The following is a 24,524-nucleotide window of genomic DNA, read 5'->3' as shown; positions in this document are numbered from 1 at the left end:
ATCTCGAGCCGACGCGATCTGCACAAGTAACGGTTGAAGTGAAATTCCTTTTCCAGCTCCAACAACTGTGCACTTGTGTACGCTGTGCGCATCCTTTTCGAACCTTGTGACACCAGAGGTTGTTCATCGGTCATGCTTTTTTCTGTTGAGAAATATATATGTGTATATATAAGGCATTAAATACCAACGACAACAAATTAAAACAGCATATACTGACTAGCATGTTTTGAAGTTCACCAGCGGCTGCCTGTTGCTTATTGCTCATCTTTGTAAAAGTTTAAAAAGGCAAAGGCTTTAAGCGTGGTTTATTGTGAATCTGATCAACCAATGACAACTCAAACCGATTGTACCCACCATCATTACAGCTGGGACTTTTCTGTTTGATTATTTTCTTAGACATCCATGGGAAGAGCCGTTTGCTGTCAAAAGTAAAGTCGATTTTTAGATCAGTACTCATATCGCCGGACTGCAGAGAGTTGCTGCGGGGTGTCGGACCAGAGACCTGGAGTGGCGATGCTGTAAAGCTTTGATAGCGTTCACTGGGAAAACTGAGCCTGGTACGGTCCTTGGTTTTCTGATTATTTTGGATATCGTTTCCAAGGTAAAGTTGGGAGCAAACATTCCTCTGTTGACCGTTATTTTCCTGGGAAGCCATGGATAGTGAAACGTGTCGTGCCACTGTATCCAAATATGTCACCCTCAAACGAGTCACTGCGCGATAATGAGGAGCTGATGTTGTATGTCTTGTTCTGCATTGCCTGGAACGGTTTTATTTGCTACATCGGGTCTGTTTGGGCTCCTTGCAAAACGCTGGCATCTTAAGTCACGTGACAGTTTCGTTCAACAGGCCTCTTGGTAGGCGACCTAAAAGGTCAAAGTAGCACACGGTATGAATGAGACGACATAAATCCATTACAACTGAAAGAGCACATGGCATGGTTCGTGTGTTTCTTGCAAAATAGCTATAGACTGAAATTAAAATAGAAAATCTCTCACAAACAAAACAACGTCCTTTTGTTTCTGTATTTGGTACAAATAATGAATGCGATTATGCTTTGTGCGGCCACATAATCAGTACAGCTGGTCAAGCTAAAATTATTCATGCTTTAAAAGTCGACACAGTTGAATTCTGATATAACGCTACAGAACTGTTTTAAAATATCAACTTATTGTACAGCAAATTGTGAAAATATACATCTAATTTTGAGTATTTTGAAAATAGCGAGGTACCGAGCATAGGGGAGCATTTTATAAAGAGTGAAAGTAAAAAGTAATCTCAATTTATCTTAGTCTATTTGATCAGGGCATTTAATTCTTTTAAAACTTAACGGCATTCAGAATTTTCGGTAAGTGTAGTTTATAAGCCAGATCTCAGTCCACTCTCGTGCTTGAAAACGTAGGCTACAAGTAACCTAGAAATGTAGGGTAGTGCAAATTAACAACTACAAGCGTCGAAGCACTTTTGTGCCCGTTTACTGACGTAAAAGCAAGGATAAAATGCAATGTAAATGGCATAACGGATCATAAATTCAAGTTGTAGAAAAAGGGAAAGATAACCAGTCTCGCACTATAACTCAAATGCAAATTAATAACAAAAATAGCAAGACCTTTTTGCCATGCGTTCATGGTAAATAACACTTTATGTTGCCTAATTCCAGCGAATAAGCAACGAGAAGAGAATTACAGTGAAAAATAATTAACTTGTTTTAAACTTGATGTTACTTGACTAACAAATGCCCTACAGGCATATTTTCAGTTGCGCTCCTGTGGATAGAAGTAGTGGAGGGTTAGCGCTATAGAGAAAGAGACAAATAGAAAATAATGTATAGGAAAAGAAACTAGAGTGACGACACTAAAGAAAGAACAAAGGCTCCTGAACTCGTCGTGAACCCTAGCTGAAGTAATATGGTGATAAATCATGTAGACATATCCGCCGTTCACAAACCGAGTCTATTTTAATGCAGCTTGCCTGTCACGTAGGGCTGTAGAGGTTTTGTCGTGAATCCACAAATAAGTGAGAGCTCCGAGATATTTCATGTTCAATTTCTGTACCTGACCAGAAACATTATTAAACAATGATGCATTTAATTTCTTTCATTTCAGGCAGCTTACGAACTACAGAAGCTTCGTGTTTGTCCATATAAAATTAATTGATAAATAAGATAATCCAACGTGTTTAACCATTATAATGCAGTAAATATACGGCCAAAGACTAGCCGGAATTTACACCGAAAATCCCATCTGTCATATCGTCAAACCCATATATATTTAATTGGTGAAAATGTCCTTACTTGACTGTCTCATGAATCTCTCACTGCATATTAACACAAAGTGTAATTTGACACACGTTTAATTGCTTATCTCTCCCGTGCTCAAGGAGAGATAGTCTGTTCCTCTTTCATCTGGGAAAACTGTGATTTAAAAAAATGTAATACAGAAACCAAAAACAGCCTAAATTTTACAGTTAAATGAATGTGATATGGGGGTGTGTGAGCTCACTCACCAGTAACATAATCCGCTGGAGACTTCCTGCGGGAGAATCTCAAACAGGGAAAATGCCTGAAGGGAAAATATCCGTTAGTAAAGGCTGTCCACACGAAATATTACCATAACCAAAATGACGAATGAAAATCAACAAATCAAAAAACTGCACAAAAACGACTGACCAAACACTCGGCCTAGTCTAGCACATGCAACCCAAATCAAATTTCTATGCAAGCGTACAAGTAAGGCAGACATTTATTACAGCCTCTGTAGCGGCTTATTTTTAAATACACTACACATCACTGGAACCATAAGTTGGACATAGACCGTTAGATGGTCAAAGAACTGGAAGAGCAGCAGAAGACCTCAAAAGCTGATCAAGGCAAATGCCGCTGTGTCTCACAGTAAGCAATCGATATCAATTGAACTGCGAATCAAACAAAAATAAGCAAGATCAGGATGTCGTCTAAAGCAGTATTGACGTTCCGGACAAAATAATGGAACGGCGAAGAGTCTACTTTAAATAACCCAAGCAAACACTTTGACAAGGAATGGCAGTCATTCTAAGCTGTGTATTACTGCTTAGACTTAATACCAAGCAGGACACTGTCTATAACATTGTTTTCATGCCTAACATTAGGTTATACCTTTTTAAACATCTGTTCGTAAGCGTAAGCGTGTTTTTAGAAAGATAAACGGGCGATCTACTGTTCTTGTTTGTCATTTGATTTAAGTTATGCTGATTGGCGTTTTATAAACTTGACACCTGGGAGGTCTGTTTAAATTGTTTTGTGATCACATTTTGATGATAATCACAACGCACTAGCTCACTTATTTTATGGTGCTAAACATGCACTTTCTTGCAGTATAGGATACCGTTACTGAACAAACTGGAAAAGGCTGCATGGGGAAAGGTTTTCTCTATTAGTAAGGAAAACATTTCCCTTTTGAAAAACAATATGTAATTTTATCACAACATAAAAAATTGTCATTAGAAACGTCAGTATGGTGTTGAATAAATCTATCGGGTATTCTCTGTGCCTGGTAGTCTATTGTAATTACTGAAGACGAGGAAGCGAGACTACCGCTGTCTAGTGATCATCTTCGGATCAATTTCCTATTGGTCCAGAGGCCTTTGATCTCTCAAGTTGATCTCCAGCGTTCCGTTCCCTTGCTCACGCGCTCTTTGCAGAAAGGGGTTTAATATCTAACTTGGACAACCAATCTTGAGCAGAGATCCGCAGGTGAGCTAAGAGCTGTTATAAGTCAGCGGGACATATTCTAAAACAGCAGAACCTATTCTAAGAAAGCAGGAAAATATTATAGTTAAGTGCAGAGATTTCAAAAGTTAGACGTGTAACAAGTCGTAAACTTTAATTTGATAGAAATGCACAACTGCATAGTATTGGGCAATGAGATGCAGATTTTATTTTCATCTCCATTAATATCTGTTTATTAGTTACATTTGTGTGACATTTTCTTCATAGTGACATTCCATATCCCGAGACACATTGATCAGATGTTATTTGTACTCATCAGTTGCCAGGAGGCTGCAAAATGCATTTCTTCTTTGCTCTCAGGTTGACACCCCACCCTAATGACCAGCAGACAACAGCTGTCTTGTACCCTCCTGAGTCACGTGACATGCCAAACAGGTGATACCTTTTACCTAACCTGCACGTCCTTTCTGTTGCACTTCTATGATGTTTAAATATGCACATATGTGTTCTTTAAAAAAAAAACTTGGAAAAACGTATATCACTTAAAGGTATTCGGGGGGCAGTATTTTCATAGCCTATGTGGGAAAGCCACCCGCACCTCCCCCAAGTACTAAATATGAGGGATAATTTATTATCCTGTAGTTAAAAAATAAAACAGATAAGGAAATTCAATTGTGCCAAAGAAGAAGTACCATTAAACTCAATCTTTATAGACTGGCTTTTTGTAAGGAATGTCCTGTAGGCTATCTACACGAATACCTGGGATGTCTCATATTTGTCCTCTCCTTTGTTTTCAGAATGTTGTGAAGATTGACAAATAACACATCGGAATCTCTCCCCGGCGTCCGCCCAATGACAGGCTCTTTGGAGTACTTGCTGCTGCACGAAAAAAAAAGAGCAGCATATAGTAATTCTAACTAAAAATCAGTTTATAAAAATGTTTTCCTCTCCTGTTTGACTCATCAACGCCTGCTTTCCGAAGATCTGAGCAATGATACAATTTAAGTCACTAAATTGGGTTATTCTGACTAAAACAGTAAGGCGTGTATCGTATAGAAGTTTCATAAATAGATAAGAATAAGAATAAGAATAATAATGTTACTGCTGAAAGGGAATAAGTAGATTAATGCATGAAAATAAACGCTCAGAAAGAACGTGTGTGTTATTGCAGTGTGTCTGCTTTATGTAAATAAAAAAAAGGGCGGCGCCACCAGCGCCAAAACTACTGAACCGCGTCTTCTGTTCAGAACAGGCCATGCTGCAGCTCTAATATGGGGCCCTGTTTAGAAATTGAGAACTTTCGTCTGTCATGTTTCATCACGTTCAGTCTTAATGAAATATGAATGGAGATCTAGATGGAGGTAAACATGGAAAAGTCCATTTAAAATTCTTCAAGTATTTGACTTGGTTTGCATTTTACTGGAATTCAAGGGTGTTCTTCAATTACAACCCACAAGGCTAACCACTTCAAAAGGGTCCATAGGGCTAGACTAACTTTGCCTTGGTGAAAAGAACAGAATAAAACGGAGAACTGACGAGGTCAGACATTACACATTCAGTCTCCCAGATCGACGCTGCGGTTACATCAACTACATATTCCCCAAGACACGAATTTGCGAATAGCCTTTCACACAAATTCGGATCTACAGGGTATATATAGATGACAGATATGCCCAGCCATTTGACTGATATGCAACAATGAAAAAGACCACTAGTTTTGATCAAAATGTCAGGTTTTGACAGGGCTAAATTGTGACAAAAGGCCCAGTTTTGTTCTAGTACAACTGAGTGCACCTAGGCCTATAGGACAAAGGATAAGCCCTCGCTTAAACAGGCTATCAATTGGCCTTAGCTAAGATAAAGCTACAAAACGTCTCAACGCAGTACGTGTTGTTCACCGGCGCTCTTTGTTGTTTTGATCAATGCACATGGTCATTACCGACTTAACGGCTGGTTTTATTGTCGATGTGCGTTATTAGCAATGTATTAGCTTATTAGACTATAAATAAGAACTAAAGTAAACTTACATGTTTTCCCTTCATTTTTTCTAGGCAAATTCCTTGTTTGTACGCGATCCGTGGCGTTTATTTATCATCCATCTCATCTTTGGGCATGCTACTGTCCAAATTGTAAATCCGTTTGTAAAATGTAGTCTTATAGGGCGTGAGTCCTTCCTCGCTGCCTCGTTTCGTGTTCACTTCAACAGGGATACAAACTGAGCTTCTTCTGAGATATCAGAGAAGCTTTTGGACGCATAACAATCGATTGAGGATGAAAAATTAAAGATAACCCTAAGCGCGACATCATTGATCATAGACATCCTACTGCTGCACCACTTGGATTTTTTTCCCTATTTTGCTAAATTTCCATACCAGTATAACATACAGGCCAATCTATTACCAATAAAATATAAGCTAGTATATTGTTCTATATGATAATCAAATTTATAATCCGCAAAAATAAAACCAGGCACAAGGGAAGTAATGTTTTTCTTGTCATGTAGTTGTTTGTATTGTAGGCTATATGTAAGACAATGCCATTTTTTCCTTGTGTATTTTTTTCCAAGCTGAAAAACGTGTTAATATTAAAGGATAACAGTTCAAAGTTGTGCATAATATCTTCCTGCTTTCTGTACTGCTGTCCTAGCTTTGGTTTGGCAGTATAGGCATCTTTGGTCTGTCATAAAATGAGAATCATTCCGTCGTTCGGTGACCTCAAGATGAACTCAGTCCCATTCACATGTGCTGGGCAGTATGGGTTAGGCTGTGAGTAGTTTAAAGGCGTTTTACAGATAAATATAAAAAGCCAAGTACATTTTCGTGCACATGTAAATATGTTCATATGCGTTTGAATGCTCGCTTCTTTAATATAGGCAAAATCGTGGGAACACTGTTTCTGCCATTGTTCATGCCCGCAGTGAAATCAACCTTCGCGAATCGGCCATGGGCAGGTTAGAGTTTATGGGATTGTAAAGTTTTGTAGGTTTGAGCATTTGTACTTGATAGTAGCCTATTGGGAATTCATTAACAGGATTTCGAATGCAATAGTAACATCCATTATTGGCGAAAGAAGTTAGGATGAGCACAAGAACGGTAAACCGATTAGGAGCTCGGACTAAGGCGTGCTCTGCTGGTGACGGAGGAGCGTTACAGCGGCCAGAACCACTAACTCATAGAAAACGCTGGTTTACGCAGTTTTTACATTTGAGATTATATGTGCTGTAATATATTTAAAGACCAAACGAATTATTTTTCATCATTGCACCTTATTTTGGTTGTACTTAACTATTCTTTTCTATGTTTTACAATTCATACAAATATAGACTATATATATGGAAATGGTACGATACTACAAGTCAGAGGTTTATTATAATCCTCAGTATCTGATTGGAACAATATCCTTTGTAGGCTTCATTTGTGACCCTGCCTGGCACTGTGGCACACAACTTGTGCCTCTCTGGTAAGGCATGTGTTCAGCACCAGTCTCCTGACCTCGCAGTGATCCCTTCGCAATGAATAATTGATGAGAACAGCGCACAGATTACCCCTATCAATATGCAAAACACATTACTGTAGTAGAATGAAACTTTAATAGTTATGAATAGGGGAACCGTGTGTATCGCAAGAATTTGGAACGATTATCATGTTTTCAGTGCATTTAATTTCATCAGCATTTTGGGAAAAAATACAGATAGATGATTGCTTTTATAACTTCTTTACCCACAGACCCGAATAGTCAAAATCCATCAGCAAAGCCTTAATAAGCACAAGTTCTCTCAGTGTCTTATTTTTAATTCTGTTTCAAGCACATTAAAGTTATAGAGCGATTTATCTGTATTTAGACTTTTAGCAGACAAATTTTCCTTGGCTGAGGACAAATATCCACAGTTAATATCATTGTAATTGTATTTTAATTTAGAAATGTTAAAATATCATTAAAATGTATTATATGCCTACATAGAGGCGTATTTACAAAGACAAGAGAGGACATTTTTGACGAGAACACAGAGAGCACATCAATCAGTCCCTCCAAATAGCCTGTGTAGTGCCCTGCTATTCTAAATTTGTATGCAGTTTACGGTCAACTAAGTTACATCGAATCAGCCTATATGAACGTTCTGACAGAGCCTGACTGAAAATATTTGGGCCTAATTGTTTCTGACACATGCGGAACAGCTGATCTCTCTGAAGTTGCACGTTGTTTGAATCAGTCTAATCCTTTTCAAAATAATACTTAATTAAACGCACGTACAGATAAAATGAAAACTTACTCGGAGATGTCAGTTTGTCTCTCTGCCTTGCTCAAATCCAAGAGAAAAGATGACAGTAAATAGCCAAGTCAGTGTAGGATATGACTGCCCAAGGTAGCTGACTAAGAACACGCCACATGCCGTTCACAACCTTTAGAATCCCGCTGAAGCAGTGAAACTGTCACTTTCATTCAAGAATGTGAATTATGTCGCACATTGTCAACCCCCAAAACCATAAAACTAACTTTATGGACCTCACGTGACTTTTTAGTGCTACAGAAAACTACAAGTCTATGTTATAGACTGGACTTCGCGGAGAAATCAGTGAGTGTAGTCCGATTTCTGATGCAAGACTGTCCACAATGTTATATAAATTATTCGCAGTTCCTCCGATTTGATCATTCCGAGGTAAGTTAATGGATACAAACGCCGTGAAAAAAAAAAGTTATTTTTCATGTCAGGTTTAATATCCCTTTTTGATAATAAAAACAAACCTATTAGGTTATGCCAAACCGCTATATAAAACAAACGGAAAACAGGACGAAATTCTTCAACCCTATTTTTCCATTGAATAGGACATGGAATCAGACATGTATGGATGTGCATGTTTTGTAGGACTGCACCCCATAAGCTGTAATACGCAAAAATGTTGAGTAAAACTATTTTACCTATTCATGAGCATCATAAAGTGAACGAGTTTAGCGGTTTAAAACTTGACACAAGATTTTTGTCATAGCGGTCTACTGCGCCAGAGGAAAAACATCACTGAGACTAAAAGAAACTTTATTTTCTAATTAGATTAACCAACCGTTCTGAGTTTGTAGTGAAGACATAAATAGAAAAAAACAGCTGACAAAATTCCCAGCATATCAATGTTAAAACATTATCCTCAGCTTTTAACACGGAACGTTCACCACTCACGTTGTACAAATAAAATACTGATCACAATTGTACATCAAACATATTTCATCCCTCATGAAACATTTTACGAGTCTCGAAATGTTTAGATGAACATAAAGTACACACATGTAGCCTAAGTGCGAATATAGAGGATTTTTTCCCGCAATGTAACTATCCTATGCAAAATAATAATAATAATAATAATAATAATAATAATAATAATAATAATAATAATATATATGAATAAACTCGGCACAAGCATAAATGTTCTGCAAAATTGAAAAGCAGTCTACACTGAAGTTCCTATACAAGTTTATAAGAGTACAACAAAGTTATTGACTATCACCTCTGATATAGGTAGTGCGAGTTGTTACTGTACAGTATTCCTGTTACAGGTCTTAAGTTGCACACAAAGAGCTTACATGGAACATGCTTTCTTCCACGAAAGTATAAACTTGATACGTAGCATTTACATTTATTTTATGGCAACTGCAACTAGGCTACCAGTAGCCTATAGGATATGTGATAACAATATTCAACGATTGACGATTCGTGTTACACCAGTTACACAGAAATTAGACGCCTGATAATGACAAGCAGAAAGGTGCAGTGCTATACCAGCAGTCGAATATTTTCAACTACTTTGAATATTTCTATAACACGGTCAGTTTTGAAAAGCACTTCCTGCTGTAGCGAGACTCATACTTTTCAGTTTATTGTCCTTCTTCCATTTCATCCTCCGGTTCTGGAACCAAATTTTGATTTGCCTCTCAGTGAGGCACAACGCGTGTGCAATTTCTATTCGCCTTCTCCGGGTTAGATACCTATTGAAATGGAACTCTTTCTCCAGCTCTAACGTTTGATACCGAGTGTAGGCAGTTCGAGCACGTTTCCCATCAGGTCCAGTCATATCTATGGCATATAGACAAGAGCAAAAACATAAGTAAATACAATTAAATCATAATATGAACCAGGAACATGTACCGAGAATAATGGTATTAACCATCGCGCCTACAATAGCGTCCAAATAATTACGGAGTCCACAAAATCTTGCAGACCTTAGTTCAAATTGTACCTCATCTATTCACCTCTTCACAGGTTGTCTCGCACCAGTAAGCTCTACCCTATAAAGCATTTGGACTTATCGCTTTCTTTCTTATATCTAGTATCTAAATATTATTGTCTTATCCTCTACAATCTATGCATGTGTTCTAAAGCTTAGAATACTCATATTGTACTATAGCTTCATCACATAATTTATATAATGAATATCTTCAGCAAATGTTATTATTTTTTATTAATTTTGACCTTCATTTTACGAATACTGCAACTGAAACCAGGTTTATTCCGCGCCATTTAACCTGGCATATATCAAAGCGATAAAAATATTTATACCGTGACTAATGTGAAGTTTCCGCATCCATGGAAATATTTGCGGGGTTTGACCGTCGCTGGATGTTGTAGTCGAAGTCGCCACAGATTCTTGTTTCTGCGTCCGAGGAGTGGGGTTATTTGCCTGCGCACCTTCCTCGGTCTCAGAAGAGACGTTAGTCTCGTCCGTTTCTACAAAGTGTGTGCTGTTACTGCTGGTGAGGTTGTTGCTGGTGAGTCTGTTGTTGCCCCCGGTTGTGCTCTGGTCAGAAGAGGGAGAGGAGCCTTTCAGGTTGAGGGTCTCGCTGTTAGCACAAGGCAGGGGATCTGGAGACGCAAGCGAGCAGCTTGTTTGCCTATACCGGGTGTCCGTGCCCGGGGATTGGAAAGCGCGGGCGTTATCTCCAACTGCACCGAAATGGGCATTGTTGTTAGACCGATTTACGCTAAGGTCTATTCCATTGTAGGTGTAACCGAAAGACCCGGAATGCATGCTCGTGTCCCTGTAAGAACCGTTCATAGCGCTGTTAGTCCCATAATTTAGTAACTGATAGTCGGACCCATTTGGATAGCGCCCTGAGAAGGAGTTTAGAAAATAAGAGCTCATTTGGATATTTTAAAGGTCTTGATGAGCAGATCTTGGTTGTTAAAATCCCGCGCAGCACAATTTATGATGTAAAAATGAATTATAGCAATGCACTGTACTTCGTTTTTGCCATGTATGCGGCCAAATATGGGAGCGCGTTAGGGCATCACGTGCCTTTGTTGACCAGTCGTAAATTCTCTCTGATGACTTCAAGAGGTAATTCATGCTCTATGGTTACAAATGATGACGAAATGATGATCGTTAGATTCAACTCAATGGTGCCTCCCCATTGCGCGCTGCATCCCATGTTAGCAGAGGGCGTCACCTACTGGGAGAACTGCAAAATGCCCAAACACCTGCACATCTTATACTTTTTGTCTTACACCACTGTGTAATTACATTAAATTATATTTCTTTCTTAAAATACTTTGCTAAAACAGCGTCGTCTATTTATCTCACACGTACGAATCTGAATTAAGTTCTTTGTTTGTAACTGGCTATCTACGTAAGACAGGCTATAGAAAGTATCAGCAAAACAACATGACATGAACGTAGCAATGGTCTCTTAAATAATATAAATGAAATAAAACAGAATAAAATCAAATAAAACCTGGCTCAGATTTAAATGCCGTAGTTGGCATAAAAGTAAAGAGAAGCCAAAGGCCTATCCTACATAAGAGATTGTCACAGGTTAGCCAAATTGATATTAGGCGAGAGTAAATTTTGAGAAATTAAGAGTTAATAAATCACACATCACCATTTCTTTACACACATTATCGGGCATAAATACACACATGCAAGCGGATAACCGTGGTTCAATATTTATTTTATTGACAAAATGGCATTGCTAACAAAGTTCACTAATGCATTTTCAGTGCATCCACATACACAAACGTGACGAACAAAATAAATTAAGCCTTTAAAAGCATTTAAACACACTTTTCTTTTTCAAATAATCTATGTCCAGTAATAAGACATGTCACTCTTCTTCTTCACAAGCCTACCGTTCGCGCTATGTCGCTGGTAGACTCGAGGCTAGAATGGGAGAGCAGCTCTACTGGAAATTCAGCCAATAATTTCGGGGCAGGTAATTAAATGTATCTAATGAAAATACACAATGGTGGTCAAATTCCCCGTTCTCTGTACCACCGTTACCTATTGATAAGGATGCCTGGTTTTAAGCCACAAAATCGTCAGTAGGTCTCTGTTTTTAGCTGTCGCATGTCAACAGTGCCTTAAGTAGGTAGCTCTTCTCTGTTGTATAAATTTGGACATCTATATGGACATACTACATGTTGTGGGTAAAATTTTTGGAGTTGCTTATTATGTAGTACAGTGCATATTTAAACATTTATCACGCCTTGCCCTCTTCGTCCTTCTCACTGGCCTTTGTAGAGTTCATCATTTTATTCTCCTTCTTCCACTTCATTCTACGATTCTGGAACCAGATTTTTATCTGCCGCTCTGTTAAACAGAGAGCATGCGAGATCTCAATTCTGCGCCTTCGGGTCAGGTATCTATTAAAGTGGAACTCCTTTTCCAACTCAAGAGTCTGAAATCGAGTGTAAGTCTGACGACCCCTGCGGCCAGCGCTGCCGGGTATGCCTGTCAAAAAGAGAAAGAAAAGCGTGTAAATATACAGAAACTGACATAAGGCACGCCCAAGCGAAATCTTGATATTATTATTATTATTATTATTATTATTACTACTACTACTACTACTACCAAAACTTCTGAAGTAAATTATAGAAAAGGAAATTGTCCATAATACAGTAATGTATCGTTTATGATTTGACATTGGATGCGTCTTGATTTGAAAATTAAAAGCACCAAGTATGTCGGTTCTTGATTCGTGTTATACGTAAAGCTCAAGATACATAATTGCATGCGAACAATTTCCTATTTCTACAGTTTCAAAACGATAAACTAAAGTCTGCATTTTCTATGCACGAGACATGCTGACATTTTGTCTGTTATATTATGTGTAAAACTGCTCAACGTATCACTGAAGACAGTACTTAACCTACCGTTACACGAGTTCATCCTCTGCATCCAGGGATAAACCGGGGTACACGGCTTGTCTTCACTGTAAGAATATCTGTCTGAACTCTGCTCAGAGCAGTCCGTCTTGCACTGGTCCTGGGTTAATACCAGCGAGTCTTCCAAACCTCCGAGCGTGCATGAACGCTCAGCGTCTCTATACATGTTTGACCCAGCGTAGTCGCAAGCTGTGGTGGATCCGGTTCTCCCGAAGACACCAGTAGCTTGCTGGTAGTACGAGGGGGTGTAAACCTTGTCCTGCACATTGGTCGCTCCGAACGTGGCGCTCGGGTAGTGTCTTAAAGTGTCTGTATATCCCGAGGAATATAACGGTATCTGACCCAAAAAAGACTCTTGTCCCCCGGGTAGAGAAACGGGAAAAGCTGAGTTGACGAAGTAGGAACTCATTGGGTGGCCCTTGTTATTGTCCGAGTGTTATGATTTGTTGTGTTTTATAGTCCAAGTGTGTTTTGCCATTACTTTATCTGTGGTTTGGTTTTAGCCGAAGGGGGGTGGCGAAGTGCCAATGTGAGACCGCAGGGAAATACACCAGCTGATCAGTGGCTGACCAATCCTGGACATCTCCGTCAACAGAATCGCTCTGAGGGAGGGGAGGCTCTTGTTGCACGGGATGGAATCCTCAAAGCATATAAAACCCATAAGCTTCAAGAGTTTGTAGCTAATACAGATAAAATCAAGAGAAAATAGACTACTGGGACTGAAGCAAAAGTAGGTTTATAGAACCCACATTTCGCCTGGATAACCCAAAAAACTGGCCAACCAATTCCCTTACTAGAGCGGTCGCTTCATAATGGAGCAGAAATGAACATCAACAGTAATGTAACTACAAAAAAAAGAGAGAAAAAATAAACATTTTAGATATAGCAAAGAACGACTGATATAGACTTACCTGTGTAGCAATTTACTCGCGCGCACTGTATGGTGGACTCAGGAAGATAATGAATATATGCCGATATTTAAGTCCACCGAGAGTAGAAAAAAAACATTTCTGTTTGGACAATTGAAGTTTCGATTTTCGTTACAAAGTTCGTTACCTTTCAAATTAGGCTACATGTAGTTTTCCTAAAGGGGTTCGAAATACATTTTATATATATTTATACATGCTTATGGAAATAAAACCTGGCCCATGTCTCCAGGTGAAATCCCTATAATTCCATTTTTCACAAGAAAGATCTTTAATTAGCCAAGTAAACTCACAACAGTAACCTCTCGACGCAGTAGGCATTGGAATTCGATAACCTAATCTATTTTTGGATCATTAATAGTCATTTATGATTCAAGTAAAATCTGCTTTCGATGTATAATTTTAGCATCATACATTATTCTCTCATTCAAGCAAGTACATCTAATAGTGTATTAAAACAATTCCCATAACATTAACCGAAGACAAAAAATTCGTGGTGATCGCCAGGGCTGATCTGACGTAACCACTATGCCATGTGGTTTCATTTTTTTTGTCACACCTGCATGCGTTTTAATAGGCTATGCAATATATGTATATACATGACTATAAAACTATTCATTCCTGCTATCTATTCCCCATATTTTATATGGATAGTCTACCCAGAAGGTCTTGGTATCATCACTTTGATCACTGTACCTTTTTCTTTTCTTTACAAAGCGCTGCAATACAAATTAAACCTTCCCAATAAGAAGACCGATTGCAAAGGTTAATTTAACATGCAGAAACTAAATGCACAAACCTATCAATGCCAAATAAAACATTTGGACACAGGATCTTTCCTGGAGTCTAGACATTCGAAGGAAGACTGTACAGCGGAAGCCTAACACATTGCAAAAGATGGAAATTACAGTTGCGCTGCATCCAGCTAAACCATATCACCCATACCTTCTAACGAATTTTTAAAAAATCTTGTACAGAAGACGACATGATAATAGTCTGCATCACCCTACACGTGGGGCCTAGAGTCAGACAGCTCAGAAACACCGAACCTTCCATTATCGCGTGAGGCAGATTCTTTCGTCACTAGATGGCATCATGGAGCAAGAAAAGAGATAAAGTGCGCATTAAAGGGATAATAACGTCTTTTAGTTGTTTGGGATGTGGATTTAACACAAAGCAATCGAACACATGAAATGCTCGTCAGGTAGAGTTTCACAATTAAACAACAATTAATCAGTCGAGGCTACAAAATCAAATAAATAGTTTTACGGTTAATTCGGCTAATTCATTAGCTGGGGTAGCCTACTAAAATGATTTCAAAGCAGCAGCTAACATTACAGCCGAATATCATCCGAAGCTAACCAAATAGTGAGCCGCAATGGTGGATTTCTGAATTGGTGGTTGTGTCTTAGGATGCACGTAGCCACGACTATGACTAGGGTATGTCTACTTAAGGACTAGCCGTATATAGTAACAACTGAAACAGATTCCTTTGTGCAGTACGAAAAAAACGTTAGCTACTAGAAAGGGGGCCACAATTCGAAAATATTCCTAAAAAAATCCAGCAGCACACCACAGAGATGAACGTCCCTCAAACCTAATCTGAGATCACAACTATTGTTTAACATAGCGTTACTTTGTTTCAATTAATCAGCCGTGATCAGACGTGGGAAATCGATAATGACTTGTTATTTCCAGAAATACACCATGTTAAACCTGAATTAGGTTACTCCTTTTTAATAGCAATTACTTTTATACTTTTATGTTTCCTTAAAGATAAACCATGCTTTTTCACGAGTGCTGCAAACAGAAATGAGAAATTAAGAATATTCGATGAGTTCACTTTGGATAGTTTAATTTTTAGAGTAATGTGTTTTATAAATGTATCCAAGCACAGCTAACCAATAAAATATATTCCACTAACTGCCGTTTAAGTTTAACTCAAAACTGCACAGTCTCGGTTTAACGTGAATATTCTGGTATTAGTTAACCACAGGTTTGTTTTATTTAGCGTCCAGTTAAATATGACAAGGACTTACAACAAGCATGTCTGCACGAGATAGTAGGCCTGCCATCCCGTGGGTTAAATAAAACACACATGCACTGCTTAACATCACAAGAAACACTGAAGTAGCTCCTACCTTTTCCGCTTCTCATTGTCTCGGAGGACTTTTCCAAATTAATCAGGACATTTCTTCGAATCTTCATCTCCCCTTGTAGTAATCGAGTGATCCAGTAAAAATGCCAAAAATATGAACGAAAAATAAAACATAAGTGAGCGAGTTTTGAGCCATTCAGTCTTCTGTGATAGGAACATCTCCAGCGCAGTGCACATACAAACATTGCATTGGAGATGACAGCCTCCAGCCATTTATATTCAGTTCAATAATCTAGGTTAAAATTCTGGATATACAGCCTAATATTAACAACGGGTAAAATCGTAAAGAGCAAGACAGAGGTGTTACTGACTGCACCCTGACCAAAAGAACCCTGCATTATAACCACTTGGGAAATCATAAAAAGTTCATGTTCACAGAGAGCTGTTCACGTGACCGCGCCTAGCCAATCCTGGGGCAGAGCCACACATAAAGTTCTATCACAAAGTTGTAAATTTTCATAAACAACTGGGAGTTTATTGCTTTGCTCCAGCAGTAGCTTCGTAGCCGCCATCTTTTTTCGTTAAAAAAAGAAAGATAATGCACTACTACCTTAACCGGAAAAGCTTTTTTTTCAAGTTTTCCTCTCTTTTTATAAGAAAATCTCAACAATCTGTAATGTGCCACCAAATAAACGTATAAAATTAAAGCTATATGCAACGGTGTGTGCAATTTATTTTACATAATTTTAATAGTTTTCTATGGCATGTATGGGGAACTATTCTTGTTCGTTCTGCAGCATTTGGCAAAAAAAAACTACAACTGGTTTTAGAATAAAACAAACCATTAGCGAAAATAACTTAATAGCTTAATTTACCTTTTTAAAAAATCCTTTTCAGTGTTCTATGCTAGACGAGTAACAGTGAACAAGAGAAACAGACAAACGGTCAGTGTAAAACCTTTTATTGCACTAAACATGCTTGGCGGAAAGAATGACTTCCTGTAAGAATAAACACTTATTTCCGACATTTATTGGGGCAATAAAACCGTATAACCCAAAAGCGACCTGTGGGTTATCTAAGAGTCTCTCAAAATCAGGCAATACCGGCCCAGTCCAAAAGAGAAGCGTCGCCTGATGGGTGAAGCGGTAGACTACAACTAAAACATTTTATCATGCCTCTTATAAAGTATTTTTTAAATATTGGAGCTAGTGGTAATTATGAATTTGATAAACAGTTAAATATATTTTATTAATCTTACAACTCAAGCTGTATTCCCTTTCAAAAAGGTTACAGAAATATAAAATTCAACGTGATGCAGTTTTAACAAGTGTCACATACTGCTCTAAATGGACGTGTTGTTTCCATGTCCTAAACGTGAGGTTTGCCCGTACACATCAGTATACATATGTTCAGATGTTACTAAATATGTGCATATCAAATTGTTTACATAGTGCGTTCAGAGAAACAGGCCTATAGCCTAAGCGTGTCGTGGGCTGTTTTCGGTTTTCCATGGCATTTGAACGGCGTTATAGTGTTTTTTGAAACCAAAAAGGCATACCATGCGAAAATAATAAATACATCCACTGAAACTGAATTTGAATTCAGTGTATATTGTATGAATTTTCACAATACCTGAAAAATAATTTGAACTTTTGAGCATTTTGTCTGAAGTGTAACATTTTTGCTTCCGTAAATATAAAATTCCCTAATGTTTCAATATACCTTTAAAGAAAAGCAAAGTAGATAATGAACTGAAAATAATTTTTTGAGGCAAGTTATATTTTCTGTTATTGGTATTGCCACTAGACTGTGCAAAATGTAATTAAATGGTGTAGAGTTGCATACACCTTTTGTCCAATATTTTAAGGGAAACGATTTTAGCAGGAAAAAGTGGTCAAATAGAATTGTAGCTCTAGGCTTATAGCTCTTCAGAAGATTGCGAGGATTCGTGATACCATCTTATAGGCCTATATATTACCTATCTGGACTCATTTTGCTTTTACTTTGTACATTGGCACTAGTCTTACCACAAATGTCATAGCATTGCACTGTTTATGGTAACGTCCATTCGTTCAAGGCTGTAAAAGGGAAAGCAGTACGGTTTTTGACGTTTTGAATTGGATGTTGAGTACGGTAAACTGCCCGAGAACATTTTAGGGGATAGCCACAAGAATGTGCGTTGCTGCAATGCCCAGCATAAAAACCTTATTCAATAAAAGGAACAGGCGCTCAAACGAAGCCTGTTGTTGACGTCAGGTCATAAACATTTTAAACCGAAAATACTGCAGCTGTCATGGTGTTTGGCGAGAGAAGCTTTCGCAATTTCCAGGAAGGCCTACAGCATGATGTCTTTGCATTGTTTATACTTTAGTCTATCAAGACGGGACGGGAATTTGTTTTGTTATAAACATTTTTAAAACAAATTAAAATGAAAGATCAATAGGCGGTGCAATCATCCTAACTATTTCATGTTTTAGTATTAGCTAGAATCCATTATTGCTGTATTTCATTGCACAAGTGGTCTAACAGTGACCTCTGAGTTCTGAGTTCTTATCAAATACTTACAATAATGGTCAAGCGATTAGACTATCTACCTGCAGTTGGACATGAGCTTTGGAGGCATCAAACTGTAGAAATACAAGACAGCCTACCTTAGATCTTAATATCCCAATTTTTATCTAAACTTAATTTCATCATTAAAAATGACAAATTCAACCTCATTCCAGTCCGAGCAATTTTAAGGTAAAAAAAATCAAATTAATTGTGGCATGGCTGTTCAATTAAAGTGTTACAATTTCATTGACTCAAAACAACTGATAAAATCACTTGCAATAGAACTGATCTGACTTTAAATTAATGTTACTGCAATAAGACCAAATCATCTTTGTTTTATAGCTCATAATTTAATCTATTTAATATATTTTAAATTTTCCATAGCCCTTATATCCTACTGAAGTTTTTCTAATGTTAAGGACCAACTTAAATGTATTCTAGACACAGAGTACAGGGATGTTTTAAGTCTTACAAATAATAATAATAAAATAATAATTTAAAAAGACAAATAATAATAATATCAAATAATACCATGTGAACAAAATAAATAATTTTCCTCTAAATTTAGATTGCCTAAAACATGTTTAATTATAATTTAATTTAATTTTTAAACCCAGTAATACAACTGGTCGGACACTTCGCTTGTCAATTATTATTACAATGTTAATATGAATCTTAAGCTTTACCATGTGCTTTTTTTCAATTTTTCTGGTGTCTGTCAGACTAAAATTGGGCATTTTAAGATGAGAGAAATTAAACTATGTGAACTCCTGAGCTGCTGTAATTGGTACACATTTGACTTGTGTGTGTCCTCTGCGCTGCTCTCGTTTAGAGCCCTATAAAGTCTAATTTAATATACAACGATAAAACTAACCTAGCCTTCCTTTTAAAGAAAAGTAAAGACTGTCTGTGTCTCTCTGTGTATGAGAATGTCAAGACATGCTGCCCCTTCAGATGGCCAAGGTTATAAAAGCAGGCGCAAGTATAATGAGGATTTGTATTTCGAAGGAAATGCTAGGCTAGATTGCTCGCGGAAATAAATATTCAAGTCTCTAAAACTCATTAAAGGAGCCTCGAAGTAAAGGTCGCTGACAGTTTTCGTCCCATTTGGTATAAGAACAAACTATAAATAGAACAACCCTGTGACTGAGCTGTGATTTTTGTTAAGGTCATCAAAACTTACCATTACCATTGTCTTTAGATGCAGCATGTCTATAGCATCATTAGTATCCCCAGATTTACCTCACGGATAGACTTAGTTGTTCAGCTAAAAAGCAGAACTGTACCTAAAATGGGCCTCGAAACCAAACGAGACTGTGGTTGCAAAGTGTGATGTACCAGCCGGTGCGTTACTATTGGCCCTCTCTGTTCTGAGGACAAACCCCTTGTTACAACCGGAAAGAGACCTGGGAATTGGAAGGGGGGAAAAAGAAAAACAATGAACACAAAAGGATCTTTATTGTACCCTTTTCACATACACTTCCAACTAGAGACAATTAAAAAGACAACTAGACAACAATCAAGTGCTTCCACAGATATCCAACATATAACAGCAATATTTACAGTAGGTTACGCATACTGACTGTTTGCGCGTGCCCTGGACTGATTCGCTGAACTGTATAATTTACACATAGGTAGTTATCTAATAAAGGCTGTGGTAAGCCTAATTAAATGCTATTCTCATCAAGTAGTCAGTAATCATAAAAGTGCATTATACTTACAACACTACACTCCCTGATTCCCTGATTTCTAGCTCCATTTCCCACACTCCGAAATGACAATTGTTTAATTTGCGGTGTTTACTTGAGTCAGCCTGGTGGACATTTTGCTTTAGCGATTCAAATAAGTATGGAGTGGTCTGTGTGTAATGAGCAGGTTTAAATGCAGTTCTTGCATAATATCTCCCCCGTGTGAACGTAATCCGGGACGGGAATGGATGCTGTATCAGCATTGTCCTTACTGCGCCCCAGTCCCACTGAAAGCGCTCGCGCGTGCACCCCCCCCCCCCCCCCCCCCCCAACACACACACACACACACACACACACACACACACAGACTAGGTACTTCTGAGGTAAGAAAAAATAATGAATTATTATAAATTAATACACGACAACCATATTACGTTTCGCTTGTAGTGCATTCATATACTTATTATTACTATTTTTGTGGTTGTTGTGGCTGTTGTTGCTTCTATACTTCTAGTGGGCTAATGCAAAGAGAAAAAAATACTTCGCTATGTTTGACAGAGCTTAATTAGAGAACTAGTGTATAAACCGTGTCACAGGTGTTCAGCCTACTCCAAATATGTCACGAAGCTAATGTGAAAATGCTGTAGATTTATTTGTTACTATAATTTCATGTTCTTCGCAGAATTACACTTTTTCTGAGTCCCCCTCTCTGGTTGTGTGTTTTCCTGAATCCTTGGTACATTCTTTCCTCTGTCTTTCAATCTCCTCTTGTTCCGCTTTACTGCTGGGGAACTTGTCTTTGTTATTTTCCTTTTTCCACTTCATGCGTCTGTTCTGAAACCAGATCTTCACCTGCCTCTCGGTGAGGGCCAGCGCATGCGACACTTCGACGCGACGTTTGCGGGTCAGGTAGGGGTTGAAGAGGAATTCCTTCTCGAGCTCCAGCGTCTGGTAGCGGCTGTACGTTTGTCTGCCCCGCCTTCGTCCGGCAGCTACAGGGGAAGGACGCACCATAATTAACTCCAATTGTATAATAAATTATTAGATAAGCGTTTGAAAAATACATTCCCGCTGTGTTCGCTGACGTTCTAGGTCTCGTGTTCTATTTCCCTGAATCAGCAAAACTTGGAAACTTTAAACTGCGGAAGGGGGTTAAGGCCTAATGCTTAATTATGTGTCATAAAATGTTTAATTGGAGTAATAAGTGTTGTCATAACAAAAGAACAAGGATGTTTCATCTTTGTAGTCTCACCTTGCGGTCGCATCCACGGGAAGAGTTGTGTTGGACACGCTTCTGCACTCTCTAGATCATCACCAATACAGGCTGCTTTTAAACTGTAGTCCCCGAGTTGAGCTAAATCCGTATCCTGGTTGCCACCAAAGGGCTGCCTCTGTAAACCGTCCTGTCCGAAGAGGTTTACGCTGGGTTCTCCATGGTATGTTACTGGACACTGGCTCTGCGGGTAAGATGCATGGGAGAACGTTGATGCGCCGTGGTGATAAAACTCCGGGAGCTGAGTCGCATGCTGAAAAGTAGATCCTGTATTGTGTCCATATAGCACAGATGGTCTGCCGCCAAGGTCTTGTGTATATCCAGAACACTCGTAGTAATTGGCACGTACAGAGTCGCTTCCTTTGAATTTAGTGAAAAGAGAGTTAACAAAATAGGAACTCATCCTTGGTGCCAATAAACTTTCTCAAAATAACCGAACTACACAAGATTTATAGTTTAAATTAGCCCCCGTTTCAGTATATCTCAAGTCATACAGACTGTGTCTACTTTTGCCTTTCAAAATGAATGAGTGCGTCTAGTTCAGAATTACGCTAACAATGCTGGAAGTATTCATGCCAAAATTCGTTCTGAATACATTGCAATCACGTGGCATTTTAGTGAGGGGTTTCATGAAATAGCGTTCTCCTTTCGTCTTCCAGAGCTCTGTGGTATTTTGCGGCATTTTCAGGTTATTGACTCCTTATTCATTGGACCCGTCATTCTCAAACACAAAGCGCGCGCATGTGATAGGAAGACCGTGGCAGAGTGAAGAGCGAGAAATGGAAGAAGGAAAGCGCGAGTTGGTTGTGTGGGGCGCGAGGGGCGGTAGAGGGAGGGGTAAGCTTGCGCTGTTGCTGGTAAACCATTTTAGTGGCGAGGGCTCGAACGACAGCTACAAAATGCCAATATATTCTGTAACAACAGAAGACAATGTCCTGTGTAATTGTTTACTGTCTTTTTTACACGCGTAAAATCATATCATTTTATTTGAAAATATATTAAGGTAAAGCATTCAAAGGTACAACTGGTTGAAATAACTACTCACATTTCTCATATGACTTTAAAAATTATTAAGACGAGTTTCAGACCCGATTTAATTCTATACCCGCTTTAACTCCTAATCACAACTGACATCCCAATTTACAAGATTAGACTTCAATTCATAACCGTCCCTTAAGCCTATCTGGCCTATCAAGACAAGAAAATATCGATTGTCCCAGTCAGTAGATAATTTGAAAATGTATTTGTTCACATTGTATTCCGCCACAGTTGTTTGTAGCTTTCTTTATTTGGCTGAAAAAATGCGAATTATTTTTTTATTTATAAATAAACGACATTGCTGTTGACTAGATTTATTCCTGATAATGTGCGCAGGGTCCAGTGCAGCGATCGGCTTTGAAGTGTAGCATATTCTTAGTTCAACTATGCCACTGTGCGGTGAAAATAGGTAGTGCATTATATTAGGGGAACAGAAACAAAAAATCTACGTGCAGGCCCTGAATGGATGATTTTCAGTCCTACTTAAAACAACTGTAAATTTTGCCGTCATTTTAGTTTTGAGCTTAATTTTCTAATAAAGCTTAGAGAAATATTTGTTAGATTAAAAAGAAAGCCTCTGACTTTTTCTTAATTTTTTAAACAGATACAGAAGAGGAAAAGGGAAGGCGAGAGTGATGTTTTGGTGGAAATTAAATTAAATACTGTCGAATCCGCACTTGGTTTGTACAGCAGCCTCAAATTAAGCAAAGATAATTACACGGATTTATGAGTTATACTATTTGCGTTACCATTCACTACGAGAAAAGCAATATAAAATTTAATTGCCACATTCACTTGATTGCTTATACGGCACGGGAAAGTTGATGGAGGCAATACTTTTCAGTGTCCAGTTCAAGCGCAAAACATTTAGAACAAAACATCTACATAGTAAAACTAATAAAAGATTCATATAGTAAATATTTACACGTGAGCAACATGAACGTTTATTAGACAAGTAGGCAGAGGCTAGAATATTAAACATTTAATCATGGCAAATTGCATAATATAGTAGTAATAATAATAATAATAATAATAATAATAATAATTGATGTGGGTGGTGTGTGAAACAATATAGGCTGTATTTGTTATATTTGTCACTCCTTTTTTATTTAGTCAAATGTTGGTGTGACTAAATCAATGTAACTGGAGATGAAAGAAAACAAAGAAATCACGGCAGCAAGCAAAAGCGGTCCAAGTGCACGTTGTATCTTTTACCTTCAGACTGACATATTTCAATTGTATAGCACAAATCTAAAATGGAATTGTACCCTATCTTACTTTTTGCACTTAGATTGTGGAAAAGATTAAATGTATTATTTTTACAAGTGCAAATTTTTAAGAAGCGCGATAGTAGTATTCTTGCTCTCACTGAACTTCAAAACAGGAAAGACGCGTTTTCAACCATAGGTGAAATTCATACGCAGTGTGCCATAGACGAACTATTAGCAATCAGAACGTATTCTAAACGAAATCTTTCATAGTTATCGCCAGAGATTAAATACTCGTTCATTCAAATTTAGGTAGCCTGCTTCCTATCAGGTTGAATCAGAAATTTGTATTACCTCTACTTGTTTAACCATTAACCACAGTATTTTATATTTTCTATATTTTATATGTTCTGGGATAATAGTTAATTTACAAATATGGTTTAGTTATTTTTGAATATTTGTACAAATTTAGTTAGATTGTTTTAAATGCATAAATCACAATCTATGTTAAATTATGTTTACAAGCTATGTATGTGGATTCCACTGAAAATGGCATTTAGTAAGCAATTTAAGTTACTCAGTCAATTAAACACATTCATAGAATACCACAAACAACAAATAATTGTTGACATTTATTTAAATATTTGCTTTGCTCAGTGAATATAAATGCTCAATGAAGTAGTGAGGCAATCAATGGTTTGCTTAATTATCCAAAGAAGACTTCAAGACAAATTCACATCAGTTCATATTACTGTATAGTCCTTGCGATAAACTGAACAAATGCAACATCCTGAGCAAAACCCAATAACTAAAAAGGAAAATAAATGAACACAAAAACAGATACTGAATGGATGCGTTCAGGGCGGCTCCTGCACTTGGCTGTTGAACGCT

General features: G+C 38.0%; 4 protein-coding genes and 1 long non-coding RNA gene across 8 annotated transcripts in view; all 5 read right to left on the bottom strand.

Annotated features, from left to right (window-relative positions):
• Positions 1-11: 11 nt before the first annotated feature.
• On the bottom strand, positions 12-4,545 carry LOC145651262 (uncharacterized). Its single transcript, XR_014117103.1, has 4 exons — positions 4,464-4,545; positions 2,504-2,559; positions 355-864; positions 12-142 (listed from the first exon to the last, which is right to left on the bottom strand). It is a non-coding gene; the product is annotated as an uncharacterized LOC145651262 (long non-coding RNA).
• Positions 4,546-8,719: 4,174 nt separating this feature from the next.
• Positions 8,720-10,993, bottom strand: hoxb5b (homeobox B5b). The gene is made up of 2 exons (XM_027006029.3): positions 10,249-10,993; positions 8,720-9,765 (listed from the first exon to the last, which is right to left on the bottom strand). Exons 1-2 carry the CDS (start codon positions 10,829-10,831, stop codon positions 9,518-9,520), a joined length of 831 nt encoding a protein of 276 aa, XP_026861830.1. The 5' UTR covers positions 10,832-10,993; the 3' UTR covers positions 8,720-9,517.
• Positions 10,994-11,514: 521 nt separating this feature from the next.
• Positions 11,515-16,235, bottom strand: hoxb6b (homeobox B6b). 2 transcript variants are annotated; one of them, XM_027006032.3, is made up of 3 exons: positions 15,917-16,235; positions 12,838-13,694; positions 11,515-12,415 (listed from the first exon to the last, which is right to left on the bottom strand). In XM_027006032.3, the coding sequence occupies exons 2-3, from the start codon at positions 13,256-13,258 to the stop codon at positions 12,165-12,167; spliced, it is 672 nt and encodes a 223-aa protein (XP_026861833.1). In that variant the 5' UTR covers positions 13,259-13,694; positions 15,917-16,235; the 3' UTR covers positions 11,515-12,164. The 2 variants fall into 2 exon arrangements, with proteins under 2 accessions (XP_026861833.1, XP_035389568.1); XM_035533675.2 differs by having other exon boundaries at positions 12,838-13,489.
• Positions 16,236-20,462: 4,227 nt separating this feature from the next.
• On the bottom strand, positions 20,463-22,139 carry hoxb8b (homeobox B8b). The gene is made up of 2 exons (XM_027006031.3): positions 21,367-22,139; positions 20,463-21,106 (listed from the first exon to the last, which is right to left on the bottom strand). Exons 1-2 carry the CDS (start codon positions 21,788-21,790, stop codon positions 20,799-20,801), a joined length of 732 nt encoding a protein of 243 aa, XP_026861832.2. The 5' UTR covers positions 21,791-22,139; the 3' UTR covers positions 20,463-20,798.
• A 2,113-nt stretch (positions 22,140-24,252) lies between these two features.
• Positions 24,253-24,524, bottom strand: part of ttll6 (tubulin tyrosine ligase-like family, member 6) — a 7,667-nt gene continuing 7,395 nt past the window's right edge. For all 3 annotated transcript variants that reach the window (XM_081698254.1, XM_027006022.3, XM_027006021.2), the window contains one exon: positions 24,253-24,524. This exon is cut by the window's right edge and continues 272 nt beyond it. The gene's annotated coding sequence lies outside the window, so the exon portion shown is untranslated.

This window comes from Electrophorus electricus, chromosome 15 (genome assembly GCF_041902795.1).
Source record: "Electrophorus electricus isolate QZ-2024a chromosome 15, ASM4190279v1, whole genome shotgun sequence".
NCBI classification, from domain to species: domain Eukaryota; kingdom Metazoa; phylum Chordata; class Actinopteri; order Gymnotiformes; family Gymnotidae; genus Electrophorus; species Electrophorus electricus.
This window is presented reverse-complemented; position numbering and strand designations above follow the sequence as displayed.